General features: G+C 38.5%; 1 protein-coding gene across 1 annotated transcript; it reads right to left on the bottom strand.

Annotated features, from left to right (window-relative positions):
- Positions 1 to 1,509: 1,509 nt before the first annotated feature.
- Positions 1,510 to 20,376, bottom strand: LOC142160261 (uncharacterized). Its single transcript, XM_075215193.1, has 5 exons — positions 20,251 to 20,376; positions 18,639 to 18,784; positions 13,620 to 13,724; positions 4,564 to 4,667; positions 1,510 to 1,750 (listed from the first exon to the last, which is right to left on the bottom strand). Exons 1-5 carry the CDS (start codon positions 20,374 to 20,376, stop codon positions 1,578 to 1,580), a joined length of 654 nt encoding a protein of 217 aa, XP_075071294.1. The 3' UTR covers positions 1,510 to 1,577.
- Between the last annotated feature and the right edge of the window lie 620 nt (positions 20,377 to 20,996).

Here is a 20,996-nt window from a genome sequence, read left to right as displayed (position 1 = left end):
TTTTGTTAGCAAATTTCAACATTTGGAAATTGGACAGTTTTGTTTTCATAGGCCAAACTATTTCCATTTATATCTAGACATGTAAAGTCATCATAGATATCATAGAAAAATCCAATGAAGGACAGATACTGTCTTAACACTGTATAGGCTTACAGAGGAAAACTTCCGCAATTTTAAGAACACCAATAATACTAGAAGACATCCCAAAATTATAAAGAAAAATAATCAAACAAAAGTCTCACACTTTGTGGACAGAATATATCTTGCTTAGCAGCACATCAATTAATGATATCCCATCCTAATGCCGGGTGGGGTACGGTATCCCAATGCTTGGGATACCGACAACCACTATTCCTACAAAAAATCTGAATAGTTAAATAATGACCTGATGAAAATATACACTTACCTTCACAGCGACGGCGTTGTCTTCCGAAGGGTCTGGTATGCAACGCCTGGTAATTCCGAAGATGCTGCATGCCGGTGCTGGATTGTGACATCACCAAAGACATTTTTTGTTAGGAAAAGTGGTTGTCGGTATCCCAAGCATCGGAATACCGATTGCCACAGCTAATGCCAACTATGTACTCCTCTGTTTTGCCTTGTTACCACACCGAAATAATCACAATCCTAAGGGATAGATATAACGACCTTTCCTGACATTATTAAATTCAATGTTCTCATTGAGGCCAGCAGGAACAAGAGTGCCCAATTGGAAAATCCAGTATGCTTGTCTTTTGCAAGGAACCTATAACGATCATCTCCTCTGGGTGTGGATTTCACTGTTTCAATCCATCCAATATTCAAACTGGAAAAGTCTCCTTTCTGACATTTCCAGTTTGACTATAAAATGGATGGAAGCACCTGGGAACGTGGGTTATAAGATTTTTGAACACTATTGTATATGTGTGTCTGAGACTATTTTTGTGCATCCTTGTTCTTTGTCTTACCACCCATAACACGTTTGCTGGCCTATGGGACTAAAACACGAGTACTTATGGTTTGGTCCACCAGGCCACTTAAGCAAGTCCTACATCTACTCTGACCAGCAGCTGCAAATGTTGGCAAGAATTCAGTTGTTGGTCAAGACAAGGGCAGTGTTTCTCCTCACCCATGACATTACACAGCGTCAGGATCTGTGTTGGACCTATATTAACTGAACAGGGCAATGATAATCAGAACATTACTGGAGAGTGGGTGGGTGGGTATGCACGCTTCGGATTACCTAAGAAATATAAACTTGTTCCCACAGTGTGGGCTATGTTCTGCTTTAATAACGTTGACTTTATTCATGCAGAAATGCATGTTATTTACACACTTTTATAAGCTAACCATTAGGTGGTACTTTCATGTTGTAATATGCTTTGCCTAATGGGTCACTGCGGCCTTGACGTTCCAATACTATAGCAGCTATAACTGTGTCAGCAAGAAATGACTTTCACAAGTAAGAAGAAAGACTACACAAAAAGCACGTTTGTTTTATTTCTGTTCCAGAAATGAATGTATTGGCAATTATGTCATTCAATTTTAATGTGGCATTATTTGAGACAAGGTAATGTTATGTGCCTTTTTTTTTTTACTTAAAACAGGTTCGTTTTTAACATTATCTCAATGAATTCACTCATGTCCACTGCGTGGTCCCCATTTTTGTCCGCTGCCTGTAGCATCTCTTCTAGCTCTTTGCTTGAAAACTTAATTCCAGCTAACTTGGAGGCCTCCCTTAAATCCGAAACTGTTATTTTTCCATCTTTATCTGCAAGCAGGAGAGAGATACAATGTATGTTGTAACAGAAACATAATGTCAGATAATGACATACAGGTCTAAGTAGTCTGCCCTTTTCTATGTGTTTTGAATGCTATTTTATTTATTTATATTTTAGATCTAAGTATTACTAATAGCAATAGGATTTTCCAATACATTGTTGCATTATCTTACTGTACAAATCCTCAGCACAACTACTGGGAGACTTCTTCATGGACCTTTTTGTGAATAGTTCTTCTTTATGTTGCTTTCAGACCATATCCCTCCAAATGTCCCTTTGTTCTAAAAAAAATGTCATATGACCTCTGTCACTTCTTTACCCTAAGCTGTTCATGTTAAGCTCTTGAAGCCTTTCTCTCTTCACTCCTGTTCTTGTGCTGCTGTGTTTGGTGTTCCCTACACTTAAGACTATTAAATCTGCTGTTGAACTGTCTGGCTGTCTCAGAGGTTGTGGCTCAACCCCTTCTTTCCTCTACTAGTTGGTCTTGAAGTGGGATTGAGACAAATCCTTGCATTCGTGACTCATGACTGCTATCTTGAAGACCTTTATCCAACACCTCTGTTTGCTCCAGAAGGCATTACAAGAACAGAGATTGTGACAACAGTAATTATAACAGACACAGATGGATTTCATGGCCAAACAGACCCAGGATTTCCTCATTCAGTTCCAAGAGCAGAGGGTTGTTCGTCAGGTGGAGGTGTAAATAGCAAGGCTGAGGAGGCTCCTGCAACTCTGCCTTCCTAGATGCTGGTGTTGGTGCGGATCCCTAAAATGAAGAAAGGAAGTGACCCAGAGGCCTCCATGTCAATATTTGGGAGAGTGGCCTCAGCCCAGGCAAGCTGCCTGCTAACAGGGGAAGCACAAATGGCCTATGCGAAGACCCTAAGGGCTATCAAAAGGTAAAAGCAGCTATATTTAAGTATCCCTTGGGAAGAGATAAAACTGTAGATAGAATAATAGCCCATTTTGTATATTGGTTTATGCTGAAGTGACTAGACTTTGTGCTTTTTGACCTGACTGTCAGGTGACACTCCTGCCAGCCTTAGACCACTGTTATTCCTCTTCCTATTGTAAGGGGTCATTTCGAAAAAAGGTGAAAATTTAGTGTGCATTCCAAGGGATACAAATTCAAATATTTTTTTTTCTTGTACAATACACCACCAGATACCCAGAGGCATTGCTGCTACAAATTGCCATGGACAGGTAGACTTTTTTCCACAGAAGATCAGTTAAAATAAAATGTAGTCCATATACATTGTCTCATCTAGTGCAAAGGGTCCTAAGGCTACTAAGTTCAGGCTAAGTTCAGTTGGGGAGGAAGTCAGTTTAGTATCTGCAGTCTGATGGCCTAGTCGAGTGATTTAATAGTATGCTAAAGGCACAGTTTTTATATTTATTTAAATAGAGAAAAACAGGGTTGCACTCCTCCCATTTCTCTTGTTTGTTGCCCATGTGGTCTGCTAAGTTTCATCTGGCTTTTTGAGATTTGATCTGTTACAATGTGGGAAGTTTTGTGGTATCCTTGATATTGGATATTGATCATTGGTATTTCCTTTAAGGAAAATGTGGTAAGACAACCCTTTAGACACAAAAATGTGATACAGTAGGTTTTGAATGTGCAAGTGACCTGCAGTTCATTCATCAGTTGACCACGGAAAATCTAAGGTATGCGCAAAAGACACAGAAGCGGTTGTATAACCATAGGGCCCACTCTCCCCTGTTTGCCCTGGGAGGAAAAGTGTTATAAGTTTTACTCACACAGTAGAGTAAACTATTGGCTAATTGACACGGTACCTTTGATGCTCGATATAAAATTGAAGATGTAAACTCTGAGATTTCATAGCCTGACACTCGGAAGGGGAAACAAATATATCATGTAAATGTTTTTTTACAGGTCTGGAAAGAGTAAGAAACCTTGTATGTGCTTTTGCTTAGGGGTGAAATTTATCTTGGCTCATGTTACTGGAGGCACAGTGTCAAAGTCCAGGGTCCCTTGTGAGCCATCCCTAACCTCTAAGCAGAAGGCTTCTAAAGAGGATTTGGCTGCAGAGTTTGCAGACAGAGGACTGCGCTATGAACCTGAATTATGATATCATTATGTCATATCATAAAGATGAATGTTGCTACTCCTTTTCTATATAAATGATACACATTTATTACTACATAAGTTTTACACATTACAAAAAGATGTATATAAAATATGAATAGTTAAAATCAAACTCGATTATTAACATGGTCTCTGTATAAAACTGCACAAATTTAAAGCTGAGATGGCAAAAATGGCAAATATGATTATTCATGGAACATTTAATCAGGATCTTTACAGGGGAGATGCAAAATATCTCTGCGCATACATGACCATAGGATCCTTGCGATAGTGACTGGAGGAGTGAGAGAGACAATGGGAGTTTTAAGGTAAGTGAAATTTTTTTCAGGGACAGCCTTCCATCGGATGCGCTGTCCTGGGATGGTTTCTTAATGGATTCCTCCGAAAAATCATCTATTATTGTTGTGATGACAGATGGTAATTAATTAGGCAAAACCTAATTAATTAATAAATCGGACCCTCTGTGAAGAACCATCTGGTTTGGCACAATGTTGTTACACCATTAGGGTAAAACAAGGGGTCTTTCAAAGACATCAGTGGCTTAAGATAATTCTTTTAGCTCATGTTTGAGGAAGTCTAATGATGATCTCTCTGTGCTTGTGGGCCCAGGGCAAATGGCCCTTTTGGCCCTTTATTAAAACAAAATGGCCTTGAAATGTTGCAAGTTTATAAATAATAAAACTATTATTTTCTCACCAAAGTCAATGACTGAAAACCCTTTTCTGAGCTCTCTGTAGAAATCTCGTGTTAAACCGTGCCAGTCTGCAACAAGATTCTGGAATGCGCTGAAGCTGAGATTCCTGAAGTGGGTGAGATAGGCGAAGAAAATAAAACACAGATAAAAATTACATAAAATAACTTAAAATCAGCAATACATTTCAACAGCTTACAGGAGCCAGCAGAGGCAGGTTTAGCAATCTATGCTGTTAGTTCATACAAAGGACAAATTTCTGAGTAAGCCATGGCACTGACTGAGTCACACAAACCCACTAATTCTGATACATATCTGTTATGATTTCTATTTTAGTTTTTCCTAGCTGAACACATCTCTGCACCTGTTTGGAAACTGAAGTACATTCTTGTTCCAGTTTATGTGCACGTTATAGTCTCAAGTATGACGAGCACCACCTGGTGGATGAGTTTGGTGACCCTAGGATGAAAAAAGGTTAAAGTAGACACAATGGGCCTCATTCAGAATGGAATGCATGCAGGGGAGGGCTGGCAGACTTTAGCCCGGGGGACAAGCACACAGCACTGGCACATAAGTAGCGGCCCATCCTTAAAGGGTGGTTTTTGGTACAGTATATATTTATCTATCTATCTATCTATATAAAAAGAGGCTATTTTAGTGTTGATTAATCCATATATATACAGTCAAGTCAATGGATTTGAATGGATTTGAAATGAAACAAACAAGATGTGTTTTAACTGCAGACTTTCAGCTTTAATTTGAGGGAATTTACATCCAAATCAGGTGAACAGTGTAGGAATTACAATGGTTTCTATATGTGCCTCCCACTTTTTAAGGGACCAAAAGTAATGGGACAAACTAAACAATCCTACATCAAACTTTCACTGTTTAATACTTTGTTGCAAATCCTTTGCAGTCAATTACAGCCTAAAGTCTGGAACGCATAGACATCACCAGATGCTGGGTTTCATCCCTGGTGATGCTCTGCCAGACCTCTACTGCAAATGTCTTCAGTTCCTGCTTGTTCTTGGGGCATTTTCCCTTCAGTTTTGTCTTCACCAAGTGAAATGCATGCTCAGTCGAATTCAGGTTAGGGGATAGACTTGGCCATTGCATAACATTCAACTTGTTAGCCTTAAAAAACTCTTTGGTTGCTTTTGCAGTATGCTTCGGGTCATTGTCCATCTGCACTGTGAAGCGCCGTCCAATGAGTTCTGAAGCATTTGACTGAATATGAGCAGATGATATTGCCCGAAACACTTCAGAATTCATCCTGCTGCTTCTGCTGCAGTCACATCATCAATAAATACAAGGGAACCAGTTCCATTGGTAGCCATACATGCCCACGCCATGACACTACCACCACAATGCTTCACTGATGAGGTGGTATGTTTTGGTTCATGAGCAGTTCCTTTCCTTCTCCATACTCTTCTCTTCCCATCACTCTGGTACTAGTTGATCTTTGTCTCATCTGTCCATAGGATGTCGTTCCAGAACTGTAATGGCTTTTTTAGATGTTGTTTGTCAAACTCTTCTGGTCTTCCTGTTTTTGTGGCTCACAAATGGTTTACATCTTGTGGTGAACCCTCTATATTCACTCTTGTGAAGTCTTCTCTTGATTGTTGACTTTGACACATATACACCTACCTCCTGGAGAGTGTTCTTGATTTGGCTAACTGTTAAAGGCGTTTTTCATCCACCACAGTTGTTTTCCGTGGTCTTCCGGGTCTTTTGGTTTTGCTGAGCTCTCCGGTGCGTTCTTTCTTTTTAAGAATGTTCCAAACAGTTGATTTGGCCACACCTAATGTTTTTGCTATCTCTCTGATTGGTTTTGTTTTGATTTTGCAGCCTAATGATAGCTTGCTTCACTGATAGTGACAGCTCTTTGGATCTCATATTGAGAGTCGACAGCAACAGATTCCAAATGCAAATGTCACACCTAGAATCAACTCCAGACTTTTTACCTGCTTAATTGATAAGGAAAAAATGAGGGAATAGCCCACATGTCCACGAAATAGCTTTTGAGTCGATTGTCCCATTACTTTTGGTCCCTTAAAAAGTGTGAGGCACATATAGAAACCGTTGTAATTCCTACACCGTTCACCTGATTTGGATGTAAGTACCCTCAAATTAAAGCTGAAAGTCTGCAGTTAAAGAACACCTTGTTTGTTTCATTTCAAATCCATTTTGGTCCCCCCTTCCCTCACACATTACATTAACATGCTTCCCCTTCCCTCACACATTATAATGAAATGTTCCAAACACACACACGCACGCTATATTGACATGCTACACACACACACACACACACACACACACACACACACACACACACTGTATTGACATCACACACACACACACACACACTGTATTAACATCTCACACACACTGTATGGACAGCACATACACTACATTGACATCTCACACACACTGTATGGACAGCACACGCACACTGTATTGACATCTCACACACACTGTATGGGCAGCACACAAACACTATATTGACATCTCACACACAGTCTAGTGACAGCACACACACTACATTGACATCTCACACACACTGTATGGACAGCACACACATACTCTCTATGGACAGCACACACAAACAGCACACACACTATATTGACATCTCACACACACTATATTGACATCTCACACACACTGTATGGACAACACACACACTACATTGACAGCACACATACACACACACACACACACACACACACTACATTGACATCTCACACACACTATATGGACAGCACACAAACACTATATTGACATCTCACACACAGTCTAGTGACAGCACACACACTACATTGACATCTCACACACACACTGTATGGACAGCACACACATACTCTCTATGGACAGCACACACAAACAGCACACACACTATATTGACATCTCACACACACTATATTGACATCTCACACACACTGTATGGACAACACACACACTACATTGACAGCACACACACACACACACACACACACACACACACACACACTACATTGACATCTCACACACACTATATGGACAGCACACATATTGTATTGCCAGCACACACACACTGTATTGTGCACACGCACACACTACATTGCCAGCACACACACACACACACACACACACTACATTGCCAGCACACACACACACACACACTATACATTGCCAGTCAGGGCCGGACTGGGACTAAAAATCAGCCCTGGCATTTAAAGCACACAGGCCCACCTGCTGTGAGCTCCATGCACGATATTGTTGCACGCTGGTGTGGCATTGAGACAGTTGCACATTGTTTTTAAAAGGCCTCTGTGGCCGGGTCCATCTTGGAATGTGCTCCAGCGACAGGAGGATTAATACCCCAGCGCTAGGGGATGTAAAAATGTATTAAAGTGAATATTTATTAATATAAATGTATATATTTGATATATGGGCGCTGTGGCGCTGGTTAGCAACCGTCGCGCAGCGCCAGAAAAGGTTAAGTCTCGGTATTAGGCGGTAGGAGAGTAAATGCATTTGGTCATGTATTGATTTATTATGAGATTATGGAGGAAATTTGTTTCTGTCACTCTTCTGAAGAAAGGAAGACCCATGCATCCACACCAACACATCTTTTTAGCTTGAATACACAGCAGGGGGTCATTACCTTTTTTTCCTGTGCATTCGGTCCTATTAAAAAGGATTTAAAGGACTAAAGCCTGTTGAAATTTTCAGGTTCGTTAATACGTATCCAGCCCCTTTGGAGAACCTGTATGAGGATATACATGAAGATGTCTGTGTTTATTCGGTTAAACACAGCAGCAGTTATTGACTTTATATTCTTTCTGGAGAATGGGTTTCTTAATAATAGATTCCCTACCTGTATGTCCAAATCTAAGAGGCTTTTTATAGCATATTCCTAATCAGACCCTTCCTCTCCCGGAATGCCACCAATCCACTCACCGATCATTTCTCGTCTTGACTACTGCAACCTTTTTCTTACTGGCCTTCCCCGCTCCCATCTCGCTCTTCGATCTATACTTAATGTTGCAGCTAGACTTTTCTACCTCTTTTGCTGCTCCACATCTCCCTTCCCTCTCTGCCAAGCCTTACAATGGTTCCCCTACAGAATCCTCTTCAAACTTCTCTGAAGTAGAGACACAAAACCCATACTTGGAGAGACATGGAAAGCTAATGTCGCCAGTAGGTCCAGTTACTACTCTTTCATTGCCAGGTATGCATGTCCTTAATGCTGGCCTTGGGTGCTCATGGCCTTCACATAGCAGCTGATATTAGTCATTTTGGCAAGAGGGCCAGATACGCTTCTACCCGTCTTAAGCATAAGAAATTATTTGCACTCTTTGTCTGGGCAAAGTTAGCTCTGCTTCTCACACTTTAATTCACCTGTTCTTGTCAGTATAGAGATGTAGAGAAAGAATTCCAGAAAACTCCAGAAAAACACTAGAGATAAACCATTAGATAATCCCACGGCGCAGTGTCAGGAAATGTAAATGTCAATAAGTGATAAACAATTTTATATAAATCAGGAATAAAATCTAAAACAGCAATTTGGAAAATTAATCAGAAACTTCCAATGTCATAATATCAAATATTAAATAAAATATCAGCATAATACTCAAAATAGCAATTGCAATAATAGTAGTTCTGGTCAGAACACATAGCTTTGTTAGTAGTGCTGAAACCTGCTGATTTTTCACAAAGTGATCATAAATCCACCACAGTCCATATCCATAAGAATGTATAACCAGTTTGGATCCAAAATTTGTCCAGAATAACTCTAGTCCAATTTCATATATAGCTGGATCGAGCAAGTCAAATAACTATGTATAATAAACAATATATGTGGTAATTCAAATGAAAGTCCTCCATAGCCACAGTACTAAAACTTGGTTTAAGTCTCTAACTCAAGTGGTTAAACTCACATTTCTGTAGACTCTGATGTTCTCCATTGGCTGGTGTTATGTGCCCAAAGTGAGTTTTCCCTACCTCTCCTGCCCGGGAAGACGCTACTGTTAGCATACAATCCAGACCACGTTTATGTTTGCGCATGCGCAGTAGGGGTCAGAGTCCCATTTATTGTTTGTGCATGCGCAGTAGGGGTCAGAGTCTCCATTATGTTGTACCTGTCAGGCTCTTCTCTGCCCTGACAAGCGGACGCTTAGGAAGAAATTATTGAAACTCTGCCCGCCGAGCAGAGCACCGAAAGGTGGTGCTGCTCGAGCAGGCCTGTGGACGCTGCATTGGCCCATCTTGCCATCGGCCCTTCTGGCATTTACCAGAAGTGCCAGATGGCCAGTCCGGCCCTGTTGCCAGTACACACACGCTACATTGCCAGCACACACACACTACATTGCCAGCATACACACACACTACATTGACAACACACACTACATTGACAACACACACACTACATTGACAACACACACACTACATTGACAGCACACACACACACACACACACACACACACACTACATTGACAGCACACACACCACTCACTTTGTTTACATGTGTTCATGTGTTGAGCTACATATACGTTCTAGATATTTGCCAATTAGGGGGAGTTACAAAAGGGTAACAGGTTGAAAATCAAGCTTTAAATTTTGCTTTTTTATGTATTAGAAAATAAAACTTAAAAGGAACTTTCGAACTTAGAGATTTGTCTGTATTGGATAGTCACGCACAGTTATAAAATATATTTCTATATAAGATTTTATGCTAATCATTAGGTTGGGATCAGAAAAATGTTATGAAGGGCAGCAACTAAATTGTGTCAATTGAACAGTCTTGGTCATAGTGCTAGGATATCTACTGTTCTTTATAAGGTGCATTTCCACAGGGTCAGACCAACCTTTAGTAGTCATTTTTCATCTTCAGAATATCTACTGCAGCACAGATTATATCTGGGATTGGTTGTGTTAAATTTACGACTGGCAGTGATCTATTCATTTGTATGATCGTGTAAATGAGGACTGGGCTGCATGTGACAGAGGCAGTATTATGATGTGAGGAGGTAAATGGAGCTAAGCAGGAAGATACAACTAAAGACTGAGAGTTATATACTGAAAGGAGCTTAGTTTCACAACAGCACAGAGTAATAATGTGAGTATTCTGTCAAACTGACATAGGAAGACTGTAGTAATAATGTGGTGTTTCAAATGAAGCTTTTACACCAGTAATTATTGGGGCAAAATTTATGCACAGCCAAAACATTGACAAAAACAGTGCTATTGGGCAGCACCACATTTTAGCCCCTGCTGGACAACCGGTGAAAGGTCATCTTTCTTGCGGTTCTCTGCAGTGTCGTGTTGTCACAACACTGTCAGTGGACTGGAGCTGGGAAGGCAGAAAGAAGAAGCAAAAGCTGAGAAACAGGCAAGATCAGAAAAGAAGAAAATGTAATTTCATTACATCAGAGAGAACGGGAAGAGAGGTGGCTAGAGTAAACTGGGTGAGGGGAGTGGCTGGAGAGAGCAAGGGGGGGAGGTGTCTGGAGAGAACAGAAGGCGGATAATTGACTGAAGAGAACAGGGTGGGACAGAGCCGTAACTTGGAATTCTAGTGCCCTGGGCGAGAAAGTCAAATGCCGCCCCCCTAGCCCTAAATTTTAAACAAATTAACCTAAAATATTCCTAAATTGCGCCCCCCTTCAGCGTTGCGCCCTGGGCGGTCGCCCCTGTCGCACAGCCCTAGTTACGGCCCTGGGGTGGGAGAGTGGCTGGAGAGAACAGGGTGGGAGAGTGGCTGGAGAGAACAGGGGGGAGATGTGGCTGGAGAGAACAGGGAGGAGAGGTGGCTGGAGAGGATGGGGGTATAGGGGTCTGGTGAGAGCAGGGGGATAGGGGCTGGAAAGAACAGGGTTGGGGGGGCAGAATAGAACAGGGGAGGGGATTCTGGATAGAGGGATTTTTTGTGGTACATGAATATATGGTACATAAATACTATAAAACAATACAAAAACAAAAGTAATTAAAAACAAATATAAAAAATAAATCTATAAGAGACGAGGGATAGAGATGATTATAGAGAATAGGGGGGAAAGGTGACTGGAGAGAACAGAAGGGGAGATGAGCAGGAGAGAACAGAGGGAGAAGTGACTCTAGAAAACAGGGGGAAAGGTGGATAGAGAGTACATGTGGGGGTAGCTGAAGAGAACAGGGGAGGGGAGAAGGGCTGTAGAGAACAAGGTGAGGGGATTCTGGCGATTGGATAGAAGGTCTTTTTGTGGTACATAAATATATGGTAGATAAATAGTATAACAGAATAGGTAATTAAATATAAATATAAAAAATAAATCTATAATATATTCAAACAGGGGTGATGTCTTTATTAGAAATAGTAGTCTCTATTAAAGGAAGGGGAAATGGGCCTTTTTATCAAATGGGAATCTTATTAATGTAATGTTTGGGGGGAATATGTCATATTATTAAATGGTATAGTTATTAATTTACTGCTGGGGCTGCTGGCGGGGGAGGAATATGTTGGTTTATTAAATGGGAAATAGGCTTCTTTATTAAATGGAAATGTTATTAATGTACTGTTGGGGCTGATAAGGATAAATATGTTGGTTTATTAAATGGGAATGCTATATTGGAATGCTATTAATTTAGTAAAGGCTTATTTAATACAAGTAAACACTATTAATTTAATATTGAGATGATTTATTAGCTATTATTTATTAATATCGCAAAAAGGCCCAATTGTTTAACATGGGTGCTATTAATTTTAAGTCAAGGTTTTATGAGGTAAATAGGCATATTTATTAAATGTGAATCCTATCAATTAAATTATGGGCTGATTGGCTAGAGGGAGGCCTGTTTATTAAACAAATAATACTACTGATCTAATGTCTGGCTGGTTGGTGGGATGGGAGGCCTAGATTGTTCACTCACTGCTCAGCTTTCCAGCAGGTGAATAATAACTATTGGCCTGATTCATTAAGGATCTTAAATGAAGAGGTATCTTATTTCAGTCTCCTGGACAAAACCATGTTACAATGCAAGGGATGCAAATGAGTGTTCTGTTTTGCACATAAGTTAAATACTGACTGTTTTTTTCATGTAGCACACAAATACTTGATAGCTTATTTGTATACTGAAATTTAAAGTTGATATTTGTGTGCTACATGAAAAAAACAGTCAGTATTTAACTTATGTGCAAAACAGAAAACTAGTTGGCACCCCTTGCATTGTAACATGGTTTTGTCCAGGAGACTGAAATAAGATACCTCTTCATTGAAGATCCTTAATGAATCAGGCCCTATGTCTTTTACAAACAGGTCCCCAAGTTTCCAGGATCCGACCAAGCAGCAACTAAGCTTAAGACACCAGCAGCAGCACCAAGTAATCAAAGTTACAAGAACAGGAGAGAGCAGCTCAGGATTGGAGAATGGTCTTGCACTTGTCAAGGGCTAATACAGAAGTGGAAGTTGGTCAATCAATTGAAAGGCTCATAGCAGGTGCTTGAAAGGGTGGGGTTATCCTAAAAAGAACAAACACACAGAGAAATCCCCCAGCACACTGCTATAACCAGCTAAAGACCTGCCGTTTCTACTGTAAATAAAAATGCAAAAGTCTTAGTTGCACACATTTGCAAATGTATGTTAAAGCCACCCGCCACTCCACGGTGATTTTGCTAATAGAGTGGTCCTAACTTTAAACAGTGAGAGTCCCATATATTTGGGCCATACATATGTGTTTTTAAATTGAGAGCTAACTTACCAAGAGGTACCCCAGAAGCCTCCAAACAGATATTCAGCGCCAGCACTCCCCATTGTCAAGGGCTAGTCATGTCCCCATGTCCCCACCATGGGATTGCTATATCCCCCGATGGTGTGCTTCCGCTGATAGGCAGCGGCTACTCCCACTGAGTGGTGGGGTGGGGGACACCAGAATTCTACCAGGCCCAGGGCTCTAAAATACCTAGTTGCTGCTCTGACCAAAGGTGTTTTTGTCTATATTCTCTGTGTTTACTTACTTTAAATACTTAATTTTGAAAACGTAGCTTATTGCTGCTTCAAGGTTGCATTAATGTTCATGTTTATATGTCCTTATTTATAGCACTTACCCTTCATTAGAGTTAATGGATTTTCTTATGTATTCCTTTCCTTCATTGTTGACTAAAAAGCCAAGTAATTCTAGAGCACTCTGCACTTCATTTTCATTAAGGAATCTAGAACAAAAATAAGGATAAAATGAGGAAAATTCTGTATAAAACATAAATTCCAGTAAAGATCACATAGTCTACAATAACTACAAAAATGAGAATTAGGTTTAAAGTTTAGTAATACTCAGATTTAACCAAATTTTATTTTACATGTTTGAGCAGGACGGAACAGTGCATCGGAGGGCCCCAAAACAAAATCTGGGTAGGGGCCAGGAGATACCATTCTGCCCTCTTGGGTCAAGAGGCGCAAAGGACCCTTAAAACTAGAACATGTGTTTGCAATCAGCAGCAGTTGTAAAAATGCATTTTATGTACAGTACACATTAGTAACATCCTAATAAATGTATCTTATTGAAGGGGGGAATAAAAAACATGAAAATCATTAATGACTATACTAGTGGGTGATATTTAATATCTTGACTAATTGTATTGAACGTATCTCGCAGTGTCTTGTCTGTCAGAGCAGAGCTTAACTCCTTGTTGAATATGGACATGTGTATGCCCGGAGAATGGGCGTTAAAAAAAACCCAAAACACACAACACTTTCGTTTTACGTGCCTTAATGAATCAGCCCCTGTATGAATGTATGGATGGATATTTCATGGAGCGCTCTATTTGCCAGGGTTGTTAGTTTAATATTTCAGCTCAAAGATTCTGGGTGTAGAATGAGAAACACATCTGGCCACGTGTCTGGAGCTGGTTTATTTAGTACATCGGCTCCCAACATCATAAGGAGGACAGGGTACTTAATACTGATTTTGAACTTTGACATGGTGTCATAAAACTGCATCGAAGGAAGAAAAGTAGGCCACAATATTTTAGGATTCCCATTTGCTATTTTATGTTTTATGTTTTAATAAATAGTTGAAGTGTACTTACTATATCAAACTCTGCAAAATAATGCAATTTAAACAAACCAGTGACGACTTCCGGAAGTGTGGATCTATTACAGTGATTGGCCGCAGGTAGCACAAGGGCCGCCAGAGGCCAACCGAGCCTTCAGCTGTGGCCCCCAGCTCTGACCTATTCCATATATTCTCTGCATTGATTGCTGATTACTTCATTCATTCAAGTAAGGGAATTTTAAAATTATTATACACCCACAGTGAATTTGATATTAGATTAGTAGAGCTTGAACAGTGGTATTCCCAGTAAGGAAAAAGTTACAGCATCTGGAGATTTTGAGTGGCATGAGGAGAAATCTGATGGGAGTTTTAAAGTACATATGGGATCTGAGGACATGTGGGAAGGATTAGTGGTAGCATGGGAGGTCTCAATGGCATGTGGGTATATGAGGGGCATGTGTGGTATTTTGTAGCAAGTGATGGTCTGAGGGCATAATTAAATGTATTTTAATTTATTACTGAAATTATGGGTAATGTACGACCCCTGTACGTTACAAGTGTATCAGATTGCCCATTGATCTATTAGGTTATTTAAATAGTGACTTAATTCATTTCTAAAAAGAAAAAAAAACTCCAAGGTGCAAAAGGTTGAAGAGGTGGCCAGGGGATGTGTCAAAGTTATCTACTATACTAGACACAAAGTTCTGCATGTGAAGGACATTTATACAATTGTATATAGTCAGAATATACGCTTATTATATACAATTGTAAGTATTTTCTGGCCAGAGCTCGTTTATAAATCAAATACAATGCCTATAGGTAAGGTGTCACAGTAATCAAATAGAAATTGGCAAATGATGAACAATGTAGTGAAACAAAGCAAAAAAAATTAAAATAAAAATGTAATTCAAGAAAAAAGGAAAAGGTAATGTAGCTAAAACCAGAATACATATACAAAACGTACTGAGGATCTTCAAGTAACTAACCTGGAAAAAAGATTATATGCTACTTATATGTGACGTCACATACCTCTATATGGTTATAGATAATGATGCTGGAGGTGTACATTTCAAACATATATTGACTACCCAATCTAATATCCCTTCAGTACAAATAGACTTCATTATTAAGGCCATTGAATTTGCATTAGGTTATAGTTATTTCTAGTTTAACAGGCAACATCATAGCAGATCCAAGGGACTGCAATGGGTAGTAAACAACCCCTTTGCTAGGGTCATCCTTCTATGGCAGAGGTACATAGATGATGTGCTCTGTTTATGGAAGAGTTACCAGGAAGATCTTACCAGCTTCATCAATTACAATAATAATGGGAATGCTATATGGAAATGCTATAAATTTAATGCTGTCTTATTTACTACAAGTAAACACTATTCATTTAATATTGAGCTGATTTATTAGTTATTAACATCGGAAGAAGGCCTAATTGTTAAACATGGGTGCTATTAATTTAATCTAACACAAGCCATCAGAGAGTTGAGCTTCTTGACTTAGAATTTACACGGAAGGGGATGTTCTTAAGTCAAGGACTTTTATCTAGTAGACTGCAACACCTATATTCCAGCCTCTACTAACCACCATCATTTATGGCTGTGGAACACCACCAAAGGGCAATTTATGAGGGTAAAAAGAATTTGCACTGACCTTGAGACATATGAAAACCAAGCCTCAACCCTCATCCCTCAAAGAAAGATTCCATGAAAGGAATTACAATACAGAGATAGCTTACAGTGCTTACCATGACACTTAACCTAGACAGAAAACCATTCCTTATCCCTAGCAGTAACAACTCTAAAAAAGAGGAAATTAACAGGACCTGGATTACACAATTCAGCAGTAACTGTAAAGAATTTGAGAAAACCATTCATAAACATTGGCTTATCCTCCTTAATACATTAGCTAAAATCCTCAAACAAAAACCTCTGATCATTTAGACTGAGAATCTTAGGAATAAGCTGGTATCCAGTTTTCTTCCCCCTGTCAGTAAAGCCAAATCTGAGACTTGTTTAGGGCAAAGGGAAAAAAGAATTCAACTTCTGTAATCGATATCATATGTGGAAATCTACTAGGCAAAATGTGAACAAGCCCCTTACCACTTTTAAATCACATACTACGGGGAAAGAGTTTAAAGTTAAAAGCAAATTCTCATGTGATAAGGTAGTGGATGCCTACCCTTTAGAATGCCCCTGCGGACTCCAAAATGTAGGGTGCACGATTTGGAGTCTGCACATCAGAGTGTCCCAACACCTCAGGAATATCAAGAAACAATTAGACACTCATAGTGTGACAGACCATTTTGCTAAATACCACAAACATGACCATACTTTCCTTAAATTTATAGGTAGAAAAAAAGGTCCCCAAACACTGGAGAGAAGGTGACTAAATCAAATGTATTTCTAGGGAAGAGGCCTACTGGATTTATGACCTGGGCACTCTCTCTCCTAAAGGTCTAAACTTAGACTTTGATTTAGGTACCTTTCTTGAAAACTAAATGCACCCTTATACCTGTAAACTCTTTGGTCTCTCACTTCCCCCACATATGTACCATACTCATTAAGCTGTATCTTTATTCTACTTTGACATTTACACACATCTTTTGTGGTTTTGTTACTAGCCTTCATTTGCCTGAATTATGCCTACAAATGAGCTAGTGTTATTCATGTATACTTCTGTTCTATATATACTATATACGTCTTTGCTCTTTATTTATTTATACTGTGTTGCATCTCATGGGTACGTGTGTAGTACGTGTGTAGCAAAGGGAGCGTGAGTTAAGTGCAGAATGCATGCCCTAATGAATCAGGTCTCACCTATCTTTCAGGAGAGATAAGAAGAGTCCTGGTAAGATGAGGATATGGAATACACAGAGAAAACTACACATGCAAGTGTTCCATTTTGCAGACTGCCATCACATTTGTTATTCAGCAATTTGGGATATCAGTCCCACTGTGCTTAACTATACAATTCACCTATTTGAACTTCCTATCTTTTCCCTGGATTCTGCTCACACTTTTTTGGAACAATTTAAAACATTATTTGCATCCGACAACTGCACCATTTACAGTGCAATATTTACTAGGTGCTCATTGGACATCTTTGTACGAACTGCGCCTCCAGCATTATTTTCAGGTTTGTTATCAGCATTATATCTATATATTTTTATGATTTGTATATGTATTCTGGCTTTTGCTACATTTCTTTATTTTTATTTCTTGATTTATTTTTGTATTTTATATATTTTTTTTGAGTTGCTTTTGTTTACTACATTGTTAATCATTTTCTTATTGATTTTTGATTACTGTGATACCTTATCTATAGGTATTGTATTTGATTATAAATTTATATACGAGTTATGGCCAGAATGTACTTACATTTTGTGTATAATAAGTGTATTTTCTGACTATATACAATTGTTGATGCAAATAAATGTCCTACACATGCAGAACTTTCTGTCTAGTATACTAGATCACTCTGACAGGTCCCCTGGCCGCCTCCACATCCTTTTGCGCTTTGGAATTTTTCTTTTTTTTGTACAATTACTTGAGGACTAGGGGTTTCCTATTACCTCTATTTGACTGCATTTCCTATGCCTCAATTCCCTACATAAGGGAGCGCAGATAAGGTCTTTTCTTATCTTTACTTCATTTATAGCTCTATCAGCAGTGAAATAAAACTATGAACAAACTCAGGACAAAAACAACCTTTATAAACCTGTTAACATGACTTTGGAAAGGTTTGAATTAGTTGATTCCAATTGTTGCTACTATTCAAAGAGGATGTAGTGATGGATGTCAACATTTTGTCTGTCAACTTTAAACCCTGTCTACATTTTACATCTTGACATTTTAACTGTGTTGACCTTCTATACATGTAGACATTACAACTGTCAAACTTATAACTGTGTCAACCATATGACTGTAGACATTTTGGTGTAGACATTTTCACTGTAAACATTTTCACTGTCAACCTTTCAATAACCAACCCATTTAAAGATTATTATTCCATTCAATACGTTGTATATTGCTTTCTAATGCTAAAGTTATGGCTTTAAACTCACCCTTTGTTATTTGAATCAACACATTTGAAAACAAGCCTTAAGTCTTTTGATTTCTTTTCTGATGACCTATTTTTCCTTTCTCCATCAGGATTTAATATAACCGCTTCTTGATATCCATTTTTCCAATCTTGCAGAGCTGCCAGCAGCTATATAACACAGAAGGGGTTACCTATTGTCAGTATTGTACTTTGTATATAGTAATCTATCTAATCTATCCATTGTAGTGTGGCATTACACTACACCAAAAAATCAAATTATGAACAAAGAGATGGCATTCACATAGCTAAATTAATTATCCTCAATAAATTAATTATTTTCTTTTTAGTCCCAGCTCATTATAGATATACATAGTGTCGAAGTGGGGGTGTATATGGTTGTATGCTATACCGTCCCTTCTCCTACTGCTTTGGTTGTAAAGCTATCAACTTTCTTTATAGTGCTCTTAAATGTTTAGTCTCAATAAGTAATATGATTATTATGCTCAAATAATTAATTTGCAGGTACACCCATTGCATAGAATGATTTCAGTGATGTTGAAGTTCTATTTTCTTGTGGCCTTATTCTTTGGTATCTGCTTATATCCTTATAGTTTACATTATCCAATATATAAGCCATATATAATATAAAAGTGTGTATATATATATATATATATATATATATATATATATATATATATAGTGAAATAGTCAACTTATAATGAGTGTAATATGAATAATATTCAAGTTGTACCATTTATTACAGTGAGAAATACAACAATAATACCATGCTTGCACTTTAGTAAATGGATGTCTGCTTAATTTATTTACTTTAAGCCACATTAACTAGGCTATTTACAAATAGGAAACTATGAGGGGACGCAGTATATATTTTTGTAAAATGCACTTAAATTTGAGCCTTGTCCCTTATAGTCCACTTTCTGATGTTGATCAGGCTTTTTGCACATCATTTTATAGACTGTTTTACAGAAGTGTATGTCTCTGTAAAAATAGAATAAAACTGTCTACTAACATATTTGTAAGCACGAGGACAATGTCACTATCTTTATTTTAAGTCCCACAATTTTATATTTTAATTTTTATATACGTTTGTTCATACATTGTTCATGTATGCATGTTTCCATTCTGAGAGGCACCAACGTAGAAAGTAATATGCGGTGTTCGATTAATGTCTCCCTATAAAGAGATTTTAAAATTGAGTTGTTTTTGTGACTGAAAGGACATTATAAATTGCTGCTTGGATGGTAATGCCTCCAAATATAAAGTATTGTTCCTTAGAAATCTTGTCCCACTAAACAAAACGATGTGCTTGCATTCATGTGCAGAATAACTGTGGCTAACATGCATGAAATGATCCGATGTGTCAATATCTGGCCAGATCAGTCTATCATTTGCTCCTCTTGCAGATTATATCATTTTAGTACATTAACCTATGCTCATATTGATACAGTGAAAAGCAGTCGCATGACATCTCAAAGCAGGAAGATTTGGTTTTTGCGCCTCCACATTTCTCAAAGGTAGTTCCCAAGTTTTTTTTATTTGCTACAAAGCTACAATGTCAACAGATACAGAGGAACTTTTTAGCTTTAAATAGAATTTGCAAATAATGTTTCTACCTTTTCTCCTGGAATGGGTGGGGGGATTTGCGTAACTCCAGGCGTTGACTTTGGTACTTCAGTTACTTCAGCATGAGGCAATGTTTTCCCAGCCTTTTTCTTCAGTTTCCTTTTTGTTCCCAACATTTCTGTTATCACTTGGAAGTCAGACACATTAGCAGCACTGTTTGTTTGTGTTTCTATGAGCAACTAGGTGGCATAAAAAGCAAATGTTTAACCACTAGAGGGAGCAAATAGTCTATGGATCACAAACCTCAAAATTCTGAAAATCACACATCAAGTTATGGTTATTTAGATAACCTAATCTTAAAATATGGCTTCATATGAATTGATATGACTTTCAAATAACATTGCGTTCGAAAGCAGCTTTTAGCCACAATTAAATGAATTTTGAATTTCCATATTAATTCAATATTTTGTATCAGGAAATAAAATTCCTAACATTCATTTTACTTTCACAAATTTTAAAGTTGCCTTTTTCCCCCCACACTTGGCATTTAGGTGTGAGAAAAAAAAGTGATATAAATGGGTGCAGGTGTATTTACATAATGCTCCACACCTAGGAAAAATGCAGAAAAGAGCATTGCATAATTTTTTTTTAAATGTAACCCTGCATATAAGTATGTGTTTTAATTTAGAAATTTCACGTCTTTGCAACTGTGTAATTGTGCCTAGTGATGAGTAAATTTTCTGTGGTACGGACATGACAATGGGTCAATAGTTTTATTTTCTGCAAATACATTGGC

This window comes from Mixophyes fleayi, chromosome 6, assembly GCF_038048845.1.
Source record: "Mixophyes fleayi isolate aMixFle1 chromosome 6, aMixFle1.hap1, whole genome shotgun sequence".
NCBI lineage: Eukaryota > Metazoa > Chordata > Amphibia > Anura > Limnodynastidae > Mixophyes > Mixophyes fleayi.
The sequence above is the reverse complement of the archived record's forward strand: the minus strand, read 5'-3'. Positions and strand labels throughout refer to the sequence as shown.